General features: G+C 40.9%; 2 protein-coding genes across 2 annotated transcripts in view; one reads left to right on the top strand and one right to left on the bottom strand.

The window, feature by feature from the left end:
• The window catches only part of RPA1 (replication protein A1), a 53222-nt gene extending 45663 nt beyond the window's left edge, over positions 1 to 7559 (bottom strand). The window contains exon 1 of the mRNA XM_082861064.1: positions 7495 to 7559. Within this exon, the coding sequence (XP_082717190.1) occupies positions 7495 to 7527 (33 nt within the window). The 5' untranslated portion in view covers positions 7528 to 7559. The remainder of the gene's footprint in view (positions 1 to 7494) is intronic.
• Positions 7560 to 7972: 413 nt separating this feature from the next.
• SMYD4 (SET and MYND domain containing 4) overlaps positions 7973 to 19704 on the top strand; it is a 36475-nt gene continuing 24743 nt past the window's right edge. The window contains exons 1-2 of the mRNA XM_082860844.1: positions 7973 to 8059; positions 8922 to 9067. Of these exons, the coding sequence (XP_082716970.1) occupies positions 8934 to 9067 (134 nt within the window). The 5' untranslated portion in view covers positions 7973 to 8059; positions 8922 to 8933. The remainder of the gene's footprint in view (positions 8060 to 8921; positions 9068 to 19704) is intronic.

The raw sequence follows: 19704 nt of genomic DNA, 5'->3' as shown, positions 1-19704 counted from the left end.
AATAGGAAAAACACAACTGAACCCAAAGCTGGTTCTTTGAAAAGATCAATAAAATTGATAAACTTCTAGCTAGTCTGGCCAAGAAAAAGGAAACACACATTCTCAATGCCAGGAATGAAAAAGGCATCACTATAAATCATACATGTATAAAATTTTATATACATTTATATAATTAGGGAATATCAGGAAATTTATGAAACAACTTAGATTAAATGGATAAGTCCCTTAAAAAAACCCACAAATTATCAAAACTACATAAAAATACAGAAAATCTAGATAATTCTACATCTATTAAAGAAATTAAATTTATAATTTAAAATATTCCAAAAGAGAAAACTCTAGGTCCAGATGGCTTTACTGGTAAATTCTATCTAACACTGAATGACAAAAAACACCAATCCTGCATAAATTATTTCAGGAGATAGAAGAGAACACTTTACAATTCATTGTATGATGCTAGCTTTACTCTGATAGAAAAAACACAGTCATTGTAAGAAAGAAAAATTACAGATCTATATATCACTCATCAATAAAGATGTAAAAATCCTCAACAAAATATCAGTAAATCAACTATAGCACTATATAAAATGTATATAATATGTCATGACTATGTGAGGTTTATTCCAAGAAGGCAAGGTTTACTCAACATTCAAAAATCTATTATTGGGCTTCCCTGGTGGCACAGTGGTTGAGAGTCCGCCTGCCGATGCGGGGGACGCAGGTTCGTGCCCCGGTCCGGGAGGATCCCGCATGCCGCGGAGCGGCTGGTCCCATGAGCCATGGCCGCTGAGCCTGCGCGTCCGGAGCCTGTGCTCCGCAAAGGGAGAGGCCCACGTACCGAAAAAAAAAAAAAAAAATCTATTATTGTAGTCTGTCACATTAACAGAATAAACAAGAAAAACCACAACCATCTCAATAGATGCAGAAAAAGCATTTGACAAAATTCACCATTTATTCATTATAAAAAGTCTCAGCAAATTAGGAATAGAAGATAGGGTTAAACTGATAGCAGGCATCTACCAAAAAATCTAATTACCAATCACACTTAATGGCAAAAGACTGAATGACTTCCCCTAAGATCAGGAACAAGGCAAGGATATAACTCTCATCACTTTTATTAAATATGGCAGTAGAGCTCCTAACTAATGCAACAAGACGAGAAAAAGAAATAAGGGCATAGGGACTTCCCTGGTGGTCCAGTGGGTAAGATTCTGAGCTCCCATTGAAGGGGGCCCGGGTTTGATCCCTGGTCGGGGAACTAGATCCCACCTGCATGCCACAACTAAGAGCCCACATGCCGCAACTAAGAGTCCACATACCACAACGAAGATTCCATGTGCCACAACTAAGACCTGGCACAGCCTAAATAAATAAATAGATAAATAAATATTTTTTTAAAATATATTTTAGGGCTTCCCTGGTGGCGCAGTGGTTGAGAGTCCGCCTGCCGATGCAGGGGACACGGGTTCGCTCCCCGGTCCGGAAAGATCCCACATGCCGCGGAGCAGGTAGGCCCATGAGCCATGGCCGCTGAGCCTGCACGTCCAGAGACTGTGCTCCGCAACAGGAGAGGCCACAACAGTGAGAGGCCCGCGTACGGCAAAAAAAAAAAATATATATATATATGTATATTTTTAAAAAGAAATAAAGGCATAAAGATTGAAAAGTAAATAATAAAACTGTCTTTATGCGCAGATAGTCATGTATGTAGAAAATCCTAAGGCATCTACAAAAAGCTACTAAGTCAATTTACCGAGTTTTCAGGATACAAGGTTAATATGCAAAAATCAACTGTATTTTTATATACTGCCAATTAACAACTGGAAAATGAAATTTTTAAAAATACCATTTTAATATCATTAAAAAAACCTAAGTCTAACAATACATATGCAAGATTTGCATACTGAAAACTACAAAACCCTGAGAGAAATTAAAGAAAACCTAAGTAAATGAGAGATATAGCATGTCCATGGTTTGAAAGATTCAATGTCTGTAAGAAGCCAACTGATCCCAAATTGATCTATAAATGTAATGTACTATCAATCAAAATCCCATCAGGCTTTATTAGAAATTGACAAGCTGATTCTAAAATATATATGAAAATATAGAGAACCTAGATTCAGTAAAACAATTTTGAAAAAGAATGAAGCTGGAGAATTTATACTACCCAATTTCAAGACTTACTATGTAACTACAGTTATGAAGACAATGTGGTACTGGTGTAAGTACTGACATATAGAGCAATGGCAGAATAGGCATTCTAGATATAGACCCACATATATATAAATTTTATCAAAGGTGACAACACAATTCAATGGAGCGTTATAGTCTTTATAACAAATGGGGCTGAAACACTGAATATCTGCAATGGAAAGAATGATCTATACACCATACATAAAAAGGTAAACTTGAAATGGATTACAGACCTGAATATAAACTAAAACTATAAAACTTCTAGAAGAAAACACAGGACAAAAGATTTGTAACCTTGAGGGAGACAAAGATTTTTGTGGACAGAAAAATACAATTCAGAAAAGGAAAAACAAAACAAAAAAAACCCAACTGAACATGAAAATTTAAAACTGCTCTTTTAAAAAAACACCATTGAGGGGCTTCCCTGGTGGTGCAGTGGTTGAGAGTCCGCCTGCCGATGCAGGGGATACAGGTTCATGCCCCGGTCTGGGAAGATCCCACATGCCGCGGAGCGGCTAGGCCCGTGAGCCATGGCCGCTGAGCCTGCGCGTCTAGAGCCTGTGCTCCGCAACGGGAGAGGCCACAACAGTGAGAGGCCCGCATACCACAAAAAAAAAAATACACCATTGAGTTTCCCTGGTGGCCTGGTGGTTAAGAATCTGCCTGCCAATGCAGGGGACACGGGTTAGAGCCCTGGTCCGGGAAGATCCCACATGCCGCGGAGCAACTAAGCCCGTGCACCACAATTACTGAGCCTGTGCTCTAGAGCCCGCGAGCCACAACTACTGAGCCCATGTGCCACAACTGCTGAAGCCTGCGCGCCTAGAGCCTGTGCTCTGCAACAAGAGAAGCCACTGTGATAAGAAGCCCGCGCACCACAACGAAGAGTAGCCCCCGCTCGCCGCAGCTAGAGAAAACCAGTGTGCAGCAATGAAGACCCAACGCAGCTGAAAATAAATAAATAAAATTTATTTTTTAAAAAAACAGCATTAAAAGAATGAGAATCCTCAGATTGGGAGAAAATATATATAATGCTTTTATCTAACAAAAGACGTGTCCTGATTAAATGAAGAATTCTTACAACTAACTAATAAGAACACGTCCCAATTTTTTAAACAGGCAAAAGATATGAACATACACTTCACAAAAGAAGGAATACAAACAGCCAATAAGCACATGAAAAGATGCTCAAGATCATTAGTCATCAGCAAAACACAAATTAAAATCACAGTGAGACACCACTCCACATTCACTAGAATAGGTAAACCTAAAAAGACTGACAAAACTTAGTGTTCGTGAGGAAATGGAGCAAACAGAATTCTCATAAACACTATGGAAATAGTTTAGCAATTTCTTATAAAGTTAAATGTTCAGTTATCACATGACCCAGCAACTGCACTCCCCAATATTTATCTCAGAGGAATTAAAATATATTTCCATAAGAAGACTTGTACATAAAAGTTCATAACATCTTCATTCATAATAGCCAAAAAGGAAAATAACCCAAATGTTCAACAGGTAAATAAACAATTGTGTTTATTCATACCATGGAACACTACTGGGCAATAAAAAGGTGCGAACTACTGAAACAACATGGATAAATCTCAAAAATCATTTTGCTGAAAGAAAGAAGCCAGACACAAAGGGTACATATTATTTGATTCCATTTATATGAAGTTTTAGAACAGTCAAAACTAACCTGTAGTGATAGAAACCAGAACCCAAAACAGTGGTTGCCTAGGGTAGGGGCAGGGGATGGGAAAGGAGCAGATTGTGGTGGTGTATACATTTGTCAAAACTCATCAAACTGCATATAGTTTGATGCATTACTGCATATAGTTTGATGTATTACAGACTGATATAGTTTGTAAACAATACGTATTATAGTTTTTGTCATACATAAATCAAACTGAACTTCAGTAAAGGTGTTTTTTTTTTTTTTTTAAAGGAACAGAACTGGGGGAAGGGACAGGTCAGTAATTTCATCAAGCACCTTTCTGTTTTATTTGATTCTAAAACCAAATACATGTAGTACCTTACCATTCTTTTTAATTTATTTGTGTCATCATAAATAGTGAATATAAGACTTACTCTTCTGGGACATATAGCATGATATATACACTTAAGACAGAACTGACTTAAATTTTCCAAATTAACATTGCTAATAAAAATACAAAGCAACAGTGGTGATCATTTTGTAATGTACAGAAATATCAAATTACTATGTTGTGCACCAAGAACTTACACAGTATTGTAAGCCAATTATACTTCAAAAACAAACAAACAAATGAACAAACTTATAGAAAAAAGAGATCAGATTTGTGGTTACCAGCGGCAGGAAGTAGAGGGAGGAGGAACCGGACAAACGTGGTCAAAAGGTACAAATTTCCAGTTATAAGATAAATTAGTACCAGGGATGTAACATACAACATGATTAATATAATTAACAATGCTATATATGAAATATAATTAACAATGTTATATATGAAAGTTATTAAGAGAGTAAATCCTAAGAGTTCTCATCACAAGGAAAAAAATACTTTTTTCTTTTTATTTTATATCTATATGAGGTGATGGACATTCACTAAATTTACTGTGGTAATTGTTTCATGATGTATGTAAGTCAAATCATTATGCTGTACACCTTAAACTTATACAGTGTTGTATGTCAATTATATCTCAATAAAACTGGAAGGAATAAAATACAAAACAACAGAATGGAATGGTTCAGAGCACACGTTCAAATCCTCACCTCATGCACAAATTATTTAACTTCTCTGGACTTCAATTACTTCATCTGTAAGATGGGGTTAATGATAAAAATCTACTTTACAGGGTTACTGTAACTACTGACTATAATAAAGTATCTGGCACATTGGAAAAGATCAAAAGTATTCATTCCCTTCCCCTTTCTTTGTATTACCTAATTACTCAAGATACAAATGCTATTAGTTCTATTTACCACAATAGTTCCACGCAAAATCTCTTATTTTATGTTCGCTCTTGCCGAAAATGCACTATTTGTGTGTTAGTGCTTACCCTTTGGGGTCTATGCCTTTTGAACTAAAATGATATTACCTGCTTTAGCTGATAAACAAACTTGACAAAGGTACTCTACACTCCATCACCACAAACACACACACACACAAATTTTCCTTATCATTTATGAACAAAACCTAAGTAATACTTCACCTAACACTGGAAATATGTTTCCTAAATTTTGAATATGGCAAAAACTAACTCATCATTTTTTTTTTTTTTTTGCGGTACGCGGGCCTCTCACTGTTGTGGCCTCTACCGTCGCGGAGCACAGGCTCCGGACGCGCAGGCTCAGCAGCCATGGCTCACGGGACCAGCCGCTCCGCGGCACGTGGGATCTTCCCAGACCGGGGCACGAACCCGCGTCCCCTGCACCGGCAGGCGGACTCTCAACCACTGTGCCACCAGGGAAGCCCCATCAAATTATTTGAAAAATACCAGTCACTCTCCTTGAAAGTGAAGAACAATTCCTAATTTGTCTTAAAGATGCAAGGTAGCAGCTATAAAGTAAACAAGGACTACAATTTGCAATCACTTCTCAGGGTTATTTCTAATTTATTAAAATATTCACTCAACTCTGCCAACTGTTCTTCCCCATCCATCTCTGTCCCTTTCTTTTCCCTGCCTCACGCGCAATTAGCAAACATTTATTGGGCACCTAAAACTTGCCAGCAGTCCTTCCGGTACTGGGGAGACTATGTTGAGCAAAAAACCAGACATAATTTCAGGCCTCAAAGAATTTACAATCCAGTGGAGGGAGACAGAAAGTAACTGATATGAATCAAATAAACAACATATAAATGTAAGATCACATCTGTGATTATTAATAATAGGTAACATACAATGACCATTTATTATGCATCAGGCATGGACTGAGCACTTTAAATTAATAGCTCATTTAATCGTCCCACTAACCTTAGGCAATAGGTACTAGGTATGATTAACCTCATTTGACAGAAGAGGAAAGGCAGAGTTTAATATCGTGAACAAACAGGAATTAGGGGCTGAAAATAAAGGGATTTAGCCTAGCAAGGGGAGTCAAGGAAGGTTTCTCTGAGGAAGTAACTGAGCAGAGACTTGAAGGTTACGTTAGTCAGCAAGGGGAGAATGAGGAACCACCCAGGCAGTAGGAACAGGTTAAAGAATGTTCAAAGCCCCTGTGGAAGGCAGGAGTATGAAATATACCCGGATTTAAATTAAAAAAAAAAAAAAGGAAAGGCTTGAAAGGAGGAAAGAACTGGTGGGAATATGCTATGATGGGAATGGCAAGAGGAGAGTTATGCTGGGTAGAAGTGAGAAGGCCAGGCAGAAACAATGGTGCCAGTGTGGATGGAGAAAAGTAGATGCATTTAAGAGATATATGTGGAGATAAAACACACCAGACTTGGGGAGGGACTGGACATCCAGGGTGACGGAATGTGTAGCAAGAATGATTCCACAATTTCTGGCTGTTGTAACTTAATGAATAATGGTGCCATTCATCCAGACAGAGAACGGTAGAGGCCCAAATTTAGAAAGATAATGGATTTGCTTTGGGACATGTTGAATTTAAAATGTTTTTGAGATATCAAGTACGCATCTGATAGAGGTTTGTCTTTCAGAGTAAAGGTGGCTCCGGACACAGAAATTTGTGAGCAATTGACATACAGATGGTAATTTGTCTCGGGAGAAGAGTCAACAAAAATTTACAGAGAGATCTCCAGACGGGGAAAGACAAGCCAAGCTGAGCCACAGAAACCGAAAGAAGAGGGTGTTACCAAAAGAAAGCGATGATCAATAGTCAAACGCTGCTGAAAACTCGGGTAAATGTAACTCTCAAAAGTGTCTGTTCGATTTAACGACCTGGAGGCACTGCTGACTTTAGCCAGGGTTACTTCTATAGTGATCAGGGGAGTGACTGATTGGAGTCTGTTGAAGGGTTAATGGGAGGCGAGAAAAAGAAAGAACTGAAAACTGACAACTCTAGGAAAGTTAGGCTGCGGATGGGGGAAGGGGAGGAGAAAGAGAGTGGCTGCGGGAGAGAGATGGATGAAAATCAACAGTTTATTTTGTTTCATTTCCTTAAGCAGGAAAAACATGAGCGTGTTTAAAAAACGATGGGAAAAATGCTTTGAGGAGTGATGACTCTAGGGAGTCACCCGGCGGTTCCTCCCCGGCCCCCGCTGTCTCCTCCTCCCGTGTTCTCTCCCCCTTCTCCACCCCGCACAGCCCCAAGGCCCACAGCCACCCCGGCCCGCGCCCGGCTCCGAGGCGTCTCCTCACCGCAATGGCCCCCTCGCTCAGGTGGCCCACCATGGTTCCGCCGCAACAACTACTGCGCTCCGACACCGCTGCAGCCCTGGCTCTACTCCAGGGAACCCGCGCGCTCCAAAGCGATTGGCCAGAGGACCTGCGTGCACCGTGAAGACCTCCCGACGTGCGCAGGGCACGGGGGCGGGTTTAGGAGCCGAGCAGCCACCTCATTGGCCGAGGCACGGCGGGCGGCCCACGTGACTCACCGGAGCCCAGGTCCGGGGCCTAGTCGCTGGATTGCGGGGCCTGGGGGCGGGGCGCGGAACCACGGAGCGCGCGAAGCGTGATGCGCGAAGCGTGACGCGGACGCAGCGAGGGTCGCAGAGTGGAGGAGTTCCGGCAGCTTTACGAGAGTCCCAACTCGGCCTTTGGTGGGCAGACACTGATTGGTAACCCAGAGGAGTGGTAGAGCTGTTGCCCTAGTAACTCTGCTACTAGATGTAGTCAAAGCATTGACTTGCTTCCTTCAGCAGCCCAGAGCTGAGCTCCCGCAGGTTCCAGACCCTGAGCTTGGCAGAGTGGGGAATCTCTCAAGGTAAATAAGACCTGGTCCCTACCCTCAGAGGAGAGCACAGTCTGTCGAGGGAATTTCTGCTGTGAGGAGCACTAACTCAAGATAGACATGGTTTGGGCCCCAGGAGAGACGGTGTGCTGCTATCACAGGTGGAAAAATCAGGGAAGGCTTCCCAGAGGAGGTACCATTTGAACTGGGTCTTGAAGAATGTTGGGAAATTTGCCAGGTGGACTCCAAGTGAGGGTAGGGCCAATGAATAGTCTTTGTAAAACCTAGGGAGATGAGTAACCTGGCAAGCTGGGGATAGCTTTGAGTAGCTAGATAGTAGGGTACAGAGGAAGAAGTGAGACTTGAGCATTAGAAAGTAAGCCAAGAGTCAAATAATGAAGGATTTGTACTGGGCTTCCCTAAATGCTAGGAGGAGCATTGATGAATTTAAGGCGGAGTACTGACATCTGTCTCAGTGTGGAAGATGGACTGAATTTGGAATGGGGAAGTGGGGGGGTCTGAGGGCGTGGAGACTAGTTATGACACTCCAGAAAGAATGCCAGACAGGAAATGGTGCGGGCTTGAACTAAAGGAGTGACCTGGGGATTGAAAAGAAAATACTGAACTGGGTAAGAGTTCTGATTCATCATTGTATAACCAGTACCTAGTATGATGCCTGGAACAAAGTAAGCTTTCAATAAATATTTCTGAATGAAGGGATGTTGAGTGAATTGGGGTGAGAAACAATAGATGCTTCCTCAGCATGTAAACAACTATAGGAAGAGACCACAAGAATTGATTTTGTTGCTTCATGCATGCTTGAATGAAATCTTGACTTTCTAGAATTGTGCATTTGTAGAAATCCGAATTCCTTATTTTCTTATTCATTTTTTAGATTTAAAGTAGCATGGATCTGCCCGTGGATGAGTGGAAATCATACGTACTTCAGAAGTGGTCTTTGCTCCCCAAGTCCATTCAGGTTACAATTTCTACAGCAGAGACTTTAAGCGATATCTTTCTTCACTCATCTTCGCTTCTTCAGTAAGTGAGTGGAAGCTTTAACCAGGGAAATTTTGATGCGGAAAACGTTGTCTTTTGTGATTTGCTCTAAAATTACATCTCTTTTTTTTTTAATATAAATTTATTTATTTATTTATTTTCTTCGTTGGGTATTCGTTGCTGCACCCAGGCTTTCTTTAGTTGCGTCGAGTGGGGGTTACTCTTCCTTGCAGTGCGCGGGCTTCTCATTGCAGTGGCTTCTCCTGTTGTGGGGCACGGCCTCTAGGTGCGCAGGCTTCAGTAGTTATGGCGCACAGGCTTAGTTGCTCCGTGGCATGTGGGATCTTCCCAGACCAGGGCTCGAACCCGTGTCCCCTGTGTTGGCATGTGGGTTCTTGTGCGAGCCACTGTGATAAGTGCTTAGTAAACAAAAAATACATCATTTAAAAAAAGATAGACAAAGATCCTTACCTTTGAGGAGCTTAATTGTAGCAAGGAAGGACAGACAATAAACATAAATAAGTTAAAATATATAGTATGTTAAAGATGAGAAATACAGTAGAAAAAAAGGAAAAATTGAACAGGGTAGGGGAAGTAGGCAGTGCCAGGAGCGAGAGTACAGACTGTAGTATTAAGTAGTATAATCAGATATGCCTCATTGAAAGAGTGAAAGTGGAGCAAAGTCTTGGAGATACAGGAGTTAACAAAGTAGCTATCTGAGAGAAGAGCATTCCAGGCAGAGATCCTAAGGTGGGAGCGTGTCTGGCATGTTTAAGCAACAGCAAGTTGGATGAACAGCTAGTGGTGGATGGACAGAGTAAGCCAGAGGGAGAGTGGTAGGAAATACCATCAGAGAGGTAATGGGACATGCATGGGAGTTGGGGAAGAGCAGGTGGCACAAATCGAGTTGACCCTTTCTTAGTGCCTTATCTTTTTACCCTGAGTAGGAAGTTATTGCGGGGTGTAGTAGGCAGAATTCTAAAGATGCTCCCCCTGCCCCCATGCCAGCATTCTGGTCCCCTGGTTACTCAATCCTGGTCCCCTGGTTACTCAATCTAACATTAACCTAGACACTGCTGGGAAGGGATTTGGCTGATGTAATGAAAGTCCCAAGCCCCCTGACTTTGAGATATAATTACTGGGTGGGTGTAACCCAATCAGACCAGACTTTTAAAAGCAGAGAGTTCTTCCCAGCTGGTAGCAGAAAGGGAAATCAGAGAGATTCAAAGCATGAGGTTTGAATGCGATTTGGCTGACTTTGAAGGTGGAGCTACATGACACATGACAAGGAATGCAGGAAGCTTCTAGAAACTGAGAGTGCTTCCTGGCTAACAGCCAGCAAGGAAATGGGGACCTCAGACCTATAATTGCAAGGAACTGGCTTCTGTCGGTTCTAAACTCAACATCCTGGATGAGTTTAGATATAGATTCTTGCCCAGATCCTCTCTATAAGAGATCACCTTGATTTCAGCCTTGTGAGACCCTAAGCAGAGAGCCCAGGTAAGCCCACCTGGACTTCTGATCTACAGAACTGAGGATAATAAATCGGTATTGTTTTAACCTGCTGAATGTGTGGTAGTTGTTACACAACGATAGAAAACTAATTCACAGGGTTTTGAGATAAGAGTGATACGATCTGATTATATTTTAAACAGATGTCTGCACACATCCACCCACAGGGTAAATCCATGCCACTGCCTGTTTTTGTGTGGCCATCAGCTAAGAATGGTTTTTACAGATAAATATTCGTAGTCGATTTGATGATTGGGAACATTGGCTTTGAACTCCAGTTTAGCAAAACGGTATCCATTTTTTAAAAATTTTTTTCATTCTTCTCATTAGTAGACCTGTGTTACAAAAAAATTGTACTCAATTATTATACCTTGAATTTGGTCAGTAAATGATTTTTACAAGCGTGTTTTTTCTTCTGTTGTATAAGCACCTTTGTAATAGCCTCGATTTTACCTCTTGGCCCAAGCAGGCTAAATATTTACTCTCTGGTTTTCTAGAGAAAGTTTGCTGATCCTTGTTTTTTTTGTTTGTTTGTTTGTTTTTTTGCGGTACGCGGGCCTCTCACTGTTGTGGCCTCTCCCGTTGCGGAGCACAGGCTCCGGACGCGCAGGCTCAGCGGCCATGGCTCACGGGCCCAGCCGCTCCGCGGCATGTGGGATCCTCCTGGACCGGGGCCCGAACCCGTGTCCCCCGCATCGGCAGGCGGACTCTCAACCACTGCGCCACCAGGGAAGTCCCCCGATCCCTGTTTTAAAGGATTGCTCTGACCACTGTGTTGAGTATAGCAGGAGTAAGAGTGGAAATAAAGAGAATTGTTGGAAGGCTGTTGCTTTAAGCCAGGTGAGAGAGGAGGTGATAGTAATTTGGGCCAGGGTGGTAGTAGTAGGGATGATGAGAAGTGGTTGGATTCTGATGGTGTACAAGATAAATTGATACAGCTTACTAACAGCAAAAAGGAGTATCAGTAAGAATCCAAATTTGAAGTTTTAGAGCACTGAAAGGAATATAAATCAAAGAAGAGGATTTGTCTGATTGTTTAATGTTGGAGTTCCTCAAGACTCCAGCCTAGGCTCTTTCTTAGTCACTCTCTATTCTCAACCAGTTCAGCCTCATTCACACCCATGACATCAATTACCTCCTATATGCCAATTACCCTTAAAATTATATCTCCAGCCCTCACTTCTTCTCTGAGACACAAATGTCTAAATCAGATGACTACTTAAAGCCTCAAAGATACTTAAAATTCAACATATCCAAAACCAAACTCACAATCTTGTCTTCGAAATTAGATTACCTTCCAGTGGTGTCTATCTTAATGAACTGCACTGCCTTATTTCAGTTCCTGAAACTAGAAACCTGTGAACCATTTATATATATATGTGTGTGTGTGTGTGTGTGTGTGTATATATATATATATATATATATGTATGTATATTTATTTATTTATTTATTTATGGCTGCGTTGGGTCTTCATTGTGTGCAGGCTTCCTCTAGTTACAGCAAGTGGGGGCTACTCCTCATTGCAGTGCATGGGTTTCTTATTGAGGTGGCTCCTCTTGTTGCAGAACATGAGCTCTAGGTGCATGGGCTTCAGTAGTTGTGGCTCGCGGGCTCTAGAGCGCAGGCTCAGTAGTTGTGGTGCACAAGCTTGGTTGCTCTGTGGCATGTGGGATCTTCCCGGAGCAGGGCTGAAACCCGTGTCCCCTGCATTGGCAGGCGGATTCTTAACCACTGCGCCACCAGGGAAGTCCCCCATTTTATATTTTAAAATAACTCATGATCATTCCCCCTTTTTACTTCAGATCATCATGATTCCTTAGTGAATTACACCACCATCCATCCAGTTGCTGCCCAGAAACCTAGGAGTCATGCCTGATTTTTCCTTCTTCCTCATACCCCGTATTAAATCCATTGCCAAATTTTGTCCATTTTAGGACTGTGAATGCTGAATTTCTTTCAAATTTAGCAAATAGGACTTCTGCTTCTGGATAGGATATAATAGGTCACAACAGGCAGTACTTTTGAAACTAAAAAATACTGATACGACAATAATCATATTTTTAAAGACACCAGAGAGCAACAAGGACCAGAGGACTAAAATTCCAGAGAGGGAAGACTCCCTCCTAGGCGTTCGCTAGCCATGGTCTTTCCTGGGGGTAATTGAAGGCTGAGGATCAGGCTGGCCCCAAGCACAGGGACTGTCCTGGGGGAAACTGAAACCAGCAGACCTTTTGGCGGTCATTTGGGGCTGATGTGATGGATTGGAAACTACAAGATGGCCAAACTCAAGGCCCAAATTTAAAGTCCGTTTGCCTCATGGGACGTTTACTGAGTTCTCAGGAAGTGCAGGAGGCCTACCAAAAAGGCAGAATACAATCTCCCGCAATCTTGCAATGCTGAGGAGCAAAATCCCACTAGTGGAAAGGGGCCTGCAACAAACACACATACAATCTTCCTATCAAGACATTTGCTGGATTTTGAACCTCTGGTATGATAAGTTAAAAATCCTAGCTCAAAACATCCTGAGACCAAAACTTTCAGGCATGAGAAGACAGAGACCTCCAGTCTCTCAACCAAAAGCTCAGGAGGTCCACACCCAAGAATAGGAAGAAACCAGAGGTGTACTGAGTTTTAATAAGACTGTAGACCAATGCTGATCAAATTCAGCTCTTGATAAAGGTAGGCCAGCCCCTCATCCTATCTGCCTAGCAGGGGAAAGGGGGCACTTTCATGGTGGAACGTGTTGTGTTGCTTCATTATGTCTTCCATACATAATGTGTCAGGAACACAAAATTACTAAACTGCGGAGGGACATTAAAATGACCCATAATGAAGAGAAAAAATGAACATTAGAAATAGATTGACTGATGTTTACATACAGGAGTTTGTAGACCAGGTCTTTTAAATAACTGATTAACATGTTGAAGAAGCTAGAGGAAAAGGTGGACAAGGTGGATGAAAAGATAGATTCCAACAGAGAATTGGAATCTATAAAAAATAATAAATTTCAGTACTTAAAGTAGTCAAAAATCATAGACACAGAAAGTAAAATGGTGGTTGCCAGGGGCTGAGGGCCGGGGAGAATGGAGGGTTATTGTTTAATGAGTATGGAGTTTCAGTTTTACAAGATGAAAAGAGTTATGGAAATAGATGTTGATGATGGTTGTATAACATTGTGGATGTATATAATACCACTGAACTATATACTTTAAGATGGTTGAGATGGGGGCTTCCCTGGTGACTCTGTGGTTGAGAGTCCGCCTGCCGATGCAGGGGACACGGGTTCATGCCCCGGTCCGGGAAGATCCCACATGCCGCGGAGCGGCTGGGCCCGTGAGCCATGGCCACTGAGCCTGCGCGTCCGGAGCCTGTGCTCCACAACAGGAGAGGCCACAACAGTGAGAGGCCCACGTACCGCAAAAAAAAAAAAAAAAAAAAGACATTGCAGTCTGACCACTGCCTATCTCTCTGGCTTCCTCTCTCACCACACTCACCTTTCAGACATATAGGCCTTCTTTTAGTTCTTGATGTGCACTGTGCTGCTTCTTGTCACATGGTCTTTTCTTAGGGTATTTCTTTTGCCTGAAATGCTTTTCCTATGCACTCCACCATGCCCTTACTAATTTCTCATCCTTCAGGCTCAGCCACATCTTCCTTAGGAAAGCCTTCCCTGAGTCCCTGCTGGGTCATGTTCATTTTTTATGCATTTACAACACTGCATACCTTTCCTTTTTATATTTGTGTAATCATTTGATTAACGTCTATCTTTACTACTAGACTATAAACTCCATGAAGGCAAGAACCATGTCTGTATTTGTTTGTCTCTCTGCAGACAAGAGTAGTGTAGTGTCAAAAAAACAGGTACTCAATAAATATTGATTGAGTGATAGTTTGGTAAAGCTTTTAGTTCAGTGGCTGGCACATATTAATACTCAGCATGACACGTGAATGAGAGCCTTATATATACACATAAATACATAACCTTTCACGTTCAAGGTTTTCATATTTATCTTTGTGCCAGCAGCTATTACCGTGTCTGGCACATAGAGGCACTCCGATTTTGGTTGAGTGAAATAATTCAACCTTGAGCCTTGCCAGTTCAGGTACTAGGTACAATTAGGGTTATACTTTTTTTTTCTTTGGCTTGTTGTTTTTCTTTTTTATTAATGTTAGTAAGATACAAGTACATTCTCATCGCAAAAGATTGATACAGTATTTTATAAAGTAAAACATGAAATTTCCCCCTTAGCCTTCTCATTCTCTTTCAGAGATTACCACAAGTTATTAGAACTTTCTATTTCTTTTTTATGTATTCTCGTACATTTGTACATAAATGTGCGCGTATCTTTTTCTCCTCTATTATATTATGTGCTTTGTTCTTCGAGGGTTTTTGCAACATCACACCTTAATCTTTTTAGCAACCAAATGAGATTGCTAGTATATTATTGCCACAACTTAACTTATTTGTTTCCCTATTGATGGGCAGTTATGTTCTTTCCAGGTGGTTGTTTTTGTTTTTTTACTGTTACAAACAATGCTGCAATGAACAACTTTTATATATGTTGTACCTATGTTTAGAATTTAAGATAGATTCTTAGAAGATGATTTGTTGCATCAGTGGTTATGAGCAATTTAAATTTAATAAATACTTCCAAATTGTCTTCCAAGAAGGCTTTACCCACTTACCATGAACATTAGAAAACAAGTCTTTTTTTTTTTTTCGCCGCACTGCACCACATGAGGGACCTTAGTTCCCCCACCAGGGGTCGAACCTGTGCCCCCTACGGTAGAAGCACGGAGTCTTTTTTTTAAATAAATTTATATATATATATTTATTTATTTTTGGCTGCACTGGGTCTTCATTGCTGTGCACGGGCTTTCTCTAGTTGCAGCGAGCGGGGGCTACTCTTCATTGTGGTGTGCGGGCTTCTAATTGCGGTGGCTTCTCTTGTTGTGGAGCACGGGCTCTAGGCATGCAGGCTTCAGTAGTTGTGGCACATGAGCTCAGTAGTTGTGGCTCACGGGTTCTAGAGCACAGGCTCAGTAGTTGTGGCGCATGGGTTTAGTTGCTTCGTGGCATGTGGGATCTTCCCAGACCAGGGCTCGAACCCGTGTCTCCTGCATTGGCAGGCGGATTCTTAACCAGTGCGCCACCAGGGAAGTCCCGTGAAGCACGGCGTCTTAGCCACTGGACTGCCAGTGGGACAGGGAAGTCCCAGAAGGCAACAGTCTTTAATTTTGGCAACCTTAAGGACAAAATAATCTTGTTTTAATTTGCATTCTGATTACTAGTGAAGTAATGCACCATTTCTGATATTACTCATTAATATTTGTTCTGTGAGTTTTTGTTTGTGTCCTTTGCCCATTTCTCTAGCGGGTTGTCTGTCTTTCTCTTAATAGTTTTTAAGGGGTCTTCATGAGTCTGACTATATATTTCTTTGCTATTACATATGCTACTAATTTTTCTCCTAGTCTATTATTTATCTATTTTTATTTTACTTATTGTGTCTCATTATATATAAATTGCATGCGTGTATTTTAACTTTTTTACAGCCGTTTCTGTCTTTTTCTTTTATGGTTTCTGGGTTATGTGTCTGAGGATAGTCTACTCTTCCCCAAGATTATAAAAATATTCTTTATTTTCTTCTAACTTTTTTGGTAGTTTTGTCTTTTAGTTTTAGCTCTCTAATCCATCTGGAATTTATTTTTGTGTGTGATGTGAGGGAATATTCTAAGTTTTATTCCAGATAGTTTTCCCACGTCATTTATTGAATAGTCCATCCTTTCCTCAGTGCTTCAAAATGCCACATTTATTAAATTCCCACTTATCTATAAATGAGTTTCTAGACTCTACGTCTGTGCCAAAACCAAAGAGTTTTAATTACTGTGACTTTATAGTATCATACTAGAATTTTTTCAGTTTCAAGTGACAGAAACCCAGCTCAAATTAGGAAATCTATAGGCTATGGAAACTAGGATGTGCAAAGGCAGATCTATTTTTAAGCTGAGTTGTATCCAGGAGCTCAGAAGATGTCATCAGACTCTATCTCTTCATCTGTCAGGCAGACTCTCTCCACCTGGTGGGCAGTATAACCATTGGTAACCTTGAGCACATGCTGAAAATAGCTTAATAACCACAAGAAAAGAGGTCATCTTTCCTAAGAGTTTTGGCAGAAAAGGTCTGGGTTGGACTCTGACCAACCTAACTTTGATGGCATGCACACCCCTTCAACCAAAGATGTGGGCTCCTCTGATTGGCCAGGCCTGTAACACATGCCCAACGGTCTTGCAAAATTGGGGTCAATCCTACTTCAACCACAAGGAATGGTTTCCCCCCTGAGATTTTGTTACCAGACGTGGTGAGAAGGAGCAGTTGAAAGCAGGGAAGTCTGGTACAAATGTGGCTTTGCTATCTGTTAAGCCAAGTTCCCACACACATATACACAGTCGTTATTCTTTTTCAAGAATATCTTGGCTGTTTTGTGTACATTTCCCCCATGTGAACTTCGGAATTGACTGTCAAGTTCAATAAAAAGTGTTGTTGGGGGCTTCCCTGGTGGCGCAGTGGTTGAGAATCTGCCTGCCAATGCAGGGGACACGGGTTCGAGCCCTGGTCTGGGAAGATCCCACATGCCGCGGAGCAACTAGGCCCGTGAGCCACAACTACTGAGCCTGCGCGTCTGGAGCTTGTGCTCCACAACAAGAGAGGCCGCGATAGTGAGAGGCCCGCGCACCGCGATGAAGAGTGGCCCCCGCTTGCCACAACTAGAGAAAGCCCTCGCACAGAAACGAAGACCCAACACAGCCAAAAATAAGTAAATAAAATAAAAATAGATCTCCTTAAAGTGGAAAGAATCACCCTATGAATAATGTTATCGTGAATATCATGCTAACAATTGAATAATTATTCCAATAAAATATTTAAAAAAAAGGTGTTGTTGGGTTTTTGATTGGGAATTTATAGATTCATTTAGGGAGACTTGACACGTTTACAATATTAATTTCCTCATTCACGTAAAGGGTATGTCTTGCCACTTGTTTAGGGCTTCTTTTATGTCCTTAAATAAAGTTTTATCATTTTCTTTATATAGGTCTTGCACATTTCCTCTTAGATTTGTTCTACTTCTTACAAGGTTTTTGTTGTTCTTGTGAATAAGACTTTTTCCCCCAATTACATTCTCTGACCGATGATCGGTGGCATAAATATAAGCTAGGAATCATCTTATAATAGGCCACCTCACTGTACGTTCACATTATTTCGTCATTTTTTATGCCAATCCACTTAGAATTTTTAGTAAGTATATCTGCAAACAGCAATCCTCCTTTCAAATATTTGTACCTCTTCTTTTACTTTTTAATTATAGCATTATTTAGACCTCTGGTGCAATGTTGAATAGTAACAGGCATTTAGGACATTGCTATAGGTTTATAGTATATACCCTTTATCAGTTTAAGGAAGTTGCACTATATTGTATCATAAATAAGTGTTGAATTTTATCAGTCCTTTTTTTTGATATATTTTGGGAGGAATGATCATTTTCTTATTCCACTTTAATCTGTTAAGGCAGAATTGACATCAGTAGATTTACTGAAGCTGAACTGTTTTGGAGAATAACTCTGGTTATCATCTAACATTTTTTTTAACACAGGGGTAGATTCAATTTGCGGAGGTTATTTTTAGGATTTTTATATCTATGTTCTTAAATGGTATTAGACTATATATTTGTGTGTGTGTGCTCTATTCATCAGCTCTTGGTATCAGGGTTATGATAGTATGCCTCATAGTATGAACTGGAGAGCTTCCCATATTTCTCTATGCTCTGAAATAATTTATATAATGTAGGGATTATTTGATTCTTTAAAGCTGGTAGAAAAATCCTGTAAAACTATGTAGACCTGGTACCTTATTTATTTATTTATGTTTGTGGTACGCGGGCCTCTCACTGCTGTGGCCTCTCCCGTTGCGGAGCACAGGCTCCGGACGCGCAGGGCCAGCGGCCATGGCTCACGGGCCCAGCCGCTCCGCGGCATGGGGGATCTTCCCGGACCGGGGCACGAACCCGTGTCCCCTGCATCGGCAGGCGGACTCTCAACCACTGCGCCACCAGGGAAGCCCCCCTTATTTTTTAAAATATTTATTTATATATTATTTATTTATTTATTTGGGCTGCACCAGGTCTTAGTTGTGGCATGCAAACTCTTAGTTCCATCATGCATGCGGGATCTAGTTCCCTGACCAGGGATCGAACCCGGGCCCCCCTGCATTGGGAGCACAGAGTCTTACCCACTGTGGACCACCAGGGAAGTCCCTAGACCTGGTACCTTATTACATGGAAATATTTTCCTTTTTTAGTTTATTTTTTATCAGAATAATATGCATGTAGTATAAGAAGTCAAATAGTACTTCAAAACTTATAAAGAAAAACAGCAACTCTCGCTTACTCTTCCCCATTTCTATTCTGCAAAGACTGATATTTAAAGTCATTCTGTTTCTTCCAGCATTTAATTTCGTATTACTAAACAGTATGCTAATATTGCTATTTTTGAATTTTTAGTTTTAGATGCCAAATCTAGCTCTCTTACCCCCAACTCATATGTATATACTTTGCTTTTCCCTCATTGTATCATCATAACTATATTATAATTTATAATATATAACCAGTAGAATATGATACTGGTTAAACCAGTTTTCAATGTGTATATCCTTATGTGTATGTAAATATCATATGAACCACAAAGTATACTTTGAATTACATTTCCTTTCTTGTACAACTCTTATTTTCCCTGAAGTAAATAATTGCCTCTATTTTTATTTGTTCTGTGTATCTCTTACTACTTCACCCCCAAACTTCTCTACTTAACAAGTTAGTTCCAAAGAGCTGTTTGTAAAACTATTCAATCATAATCTAAAATGACCAAAAAAGATTTAAATTTCTAATCTCCATATGTTTGCCCAGTAAATGAAAGTATGAATTGGGCCTTTAAAGCTTAAAGCCAGGCATACACTCTTCTTTCTTGCCATTTACAGTCTTTGAGAAGTGTTTTCCCAAATTAGATGCGTTTTGTCAATATCAAAGACCTTTTGAGACATGTGGACCTCTCCCATTGATAATCTACAGTGTCCTAGGGAATCCTTAACAGACTCACTATCGGCACTCACTGCCTTC

This window comes from Leucopleurus acutus (assembly GCF_964270905.1).
Source record: "Leucopleurus acutus genome assembly, chromosome: 19".
NCBI classification, from domain to species: domain Eukaryota; kingdom Metazoa; phylum Chordata; class Mammalia; order Artiodactyla; family Delphinidae; genus Leucopleurus; species Leucopleurus acutus.
This window is presented reverse-complemented; position numbering and strand designations above follow the sequence as displayed.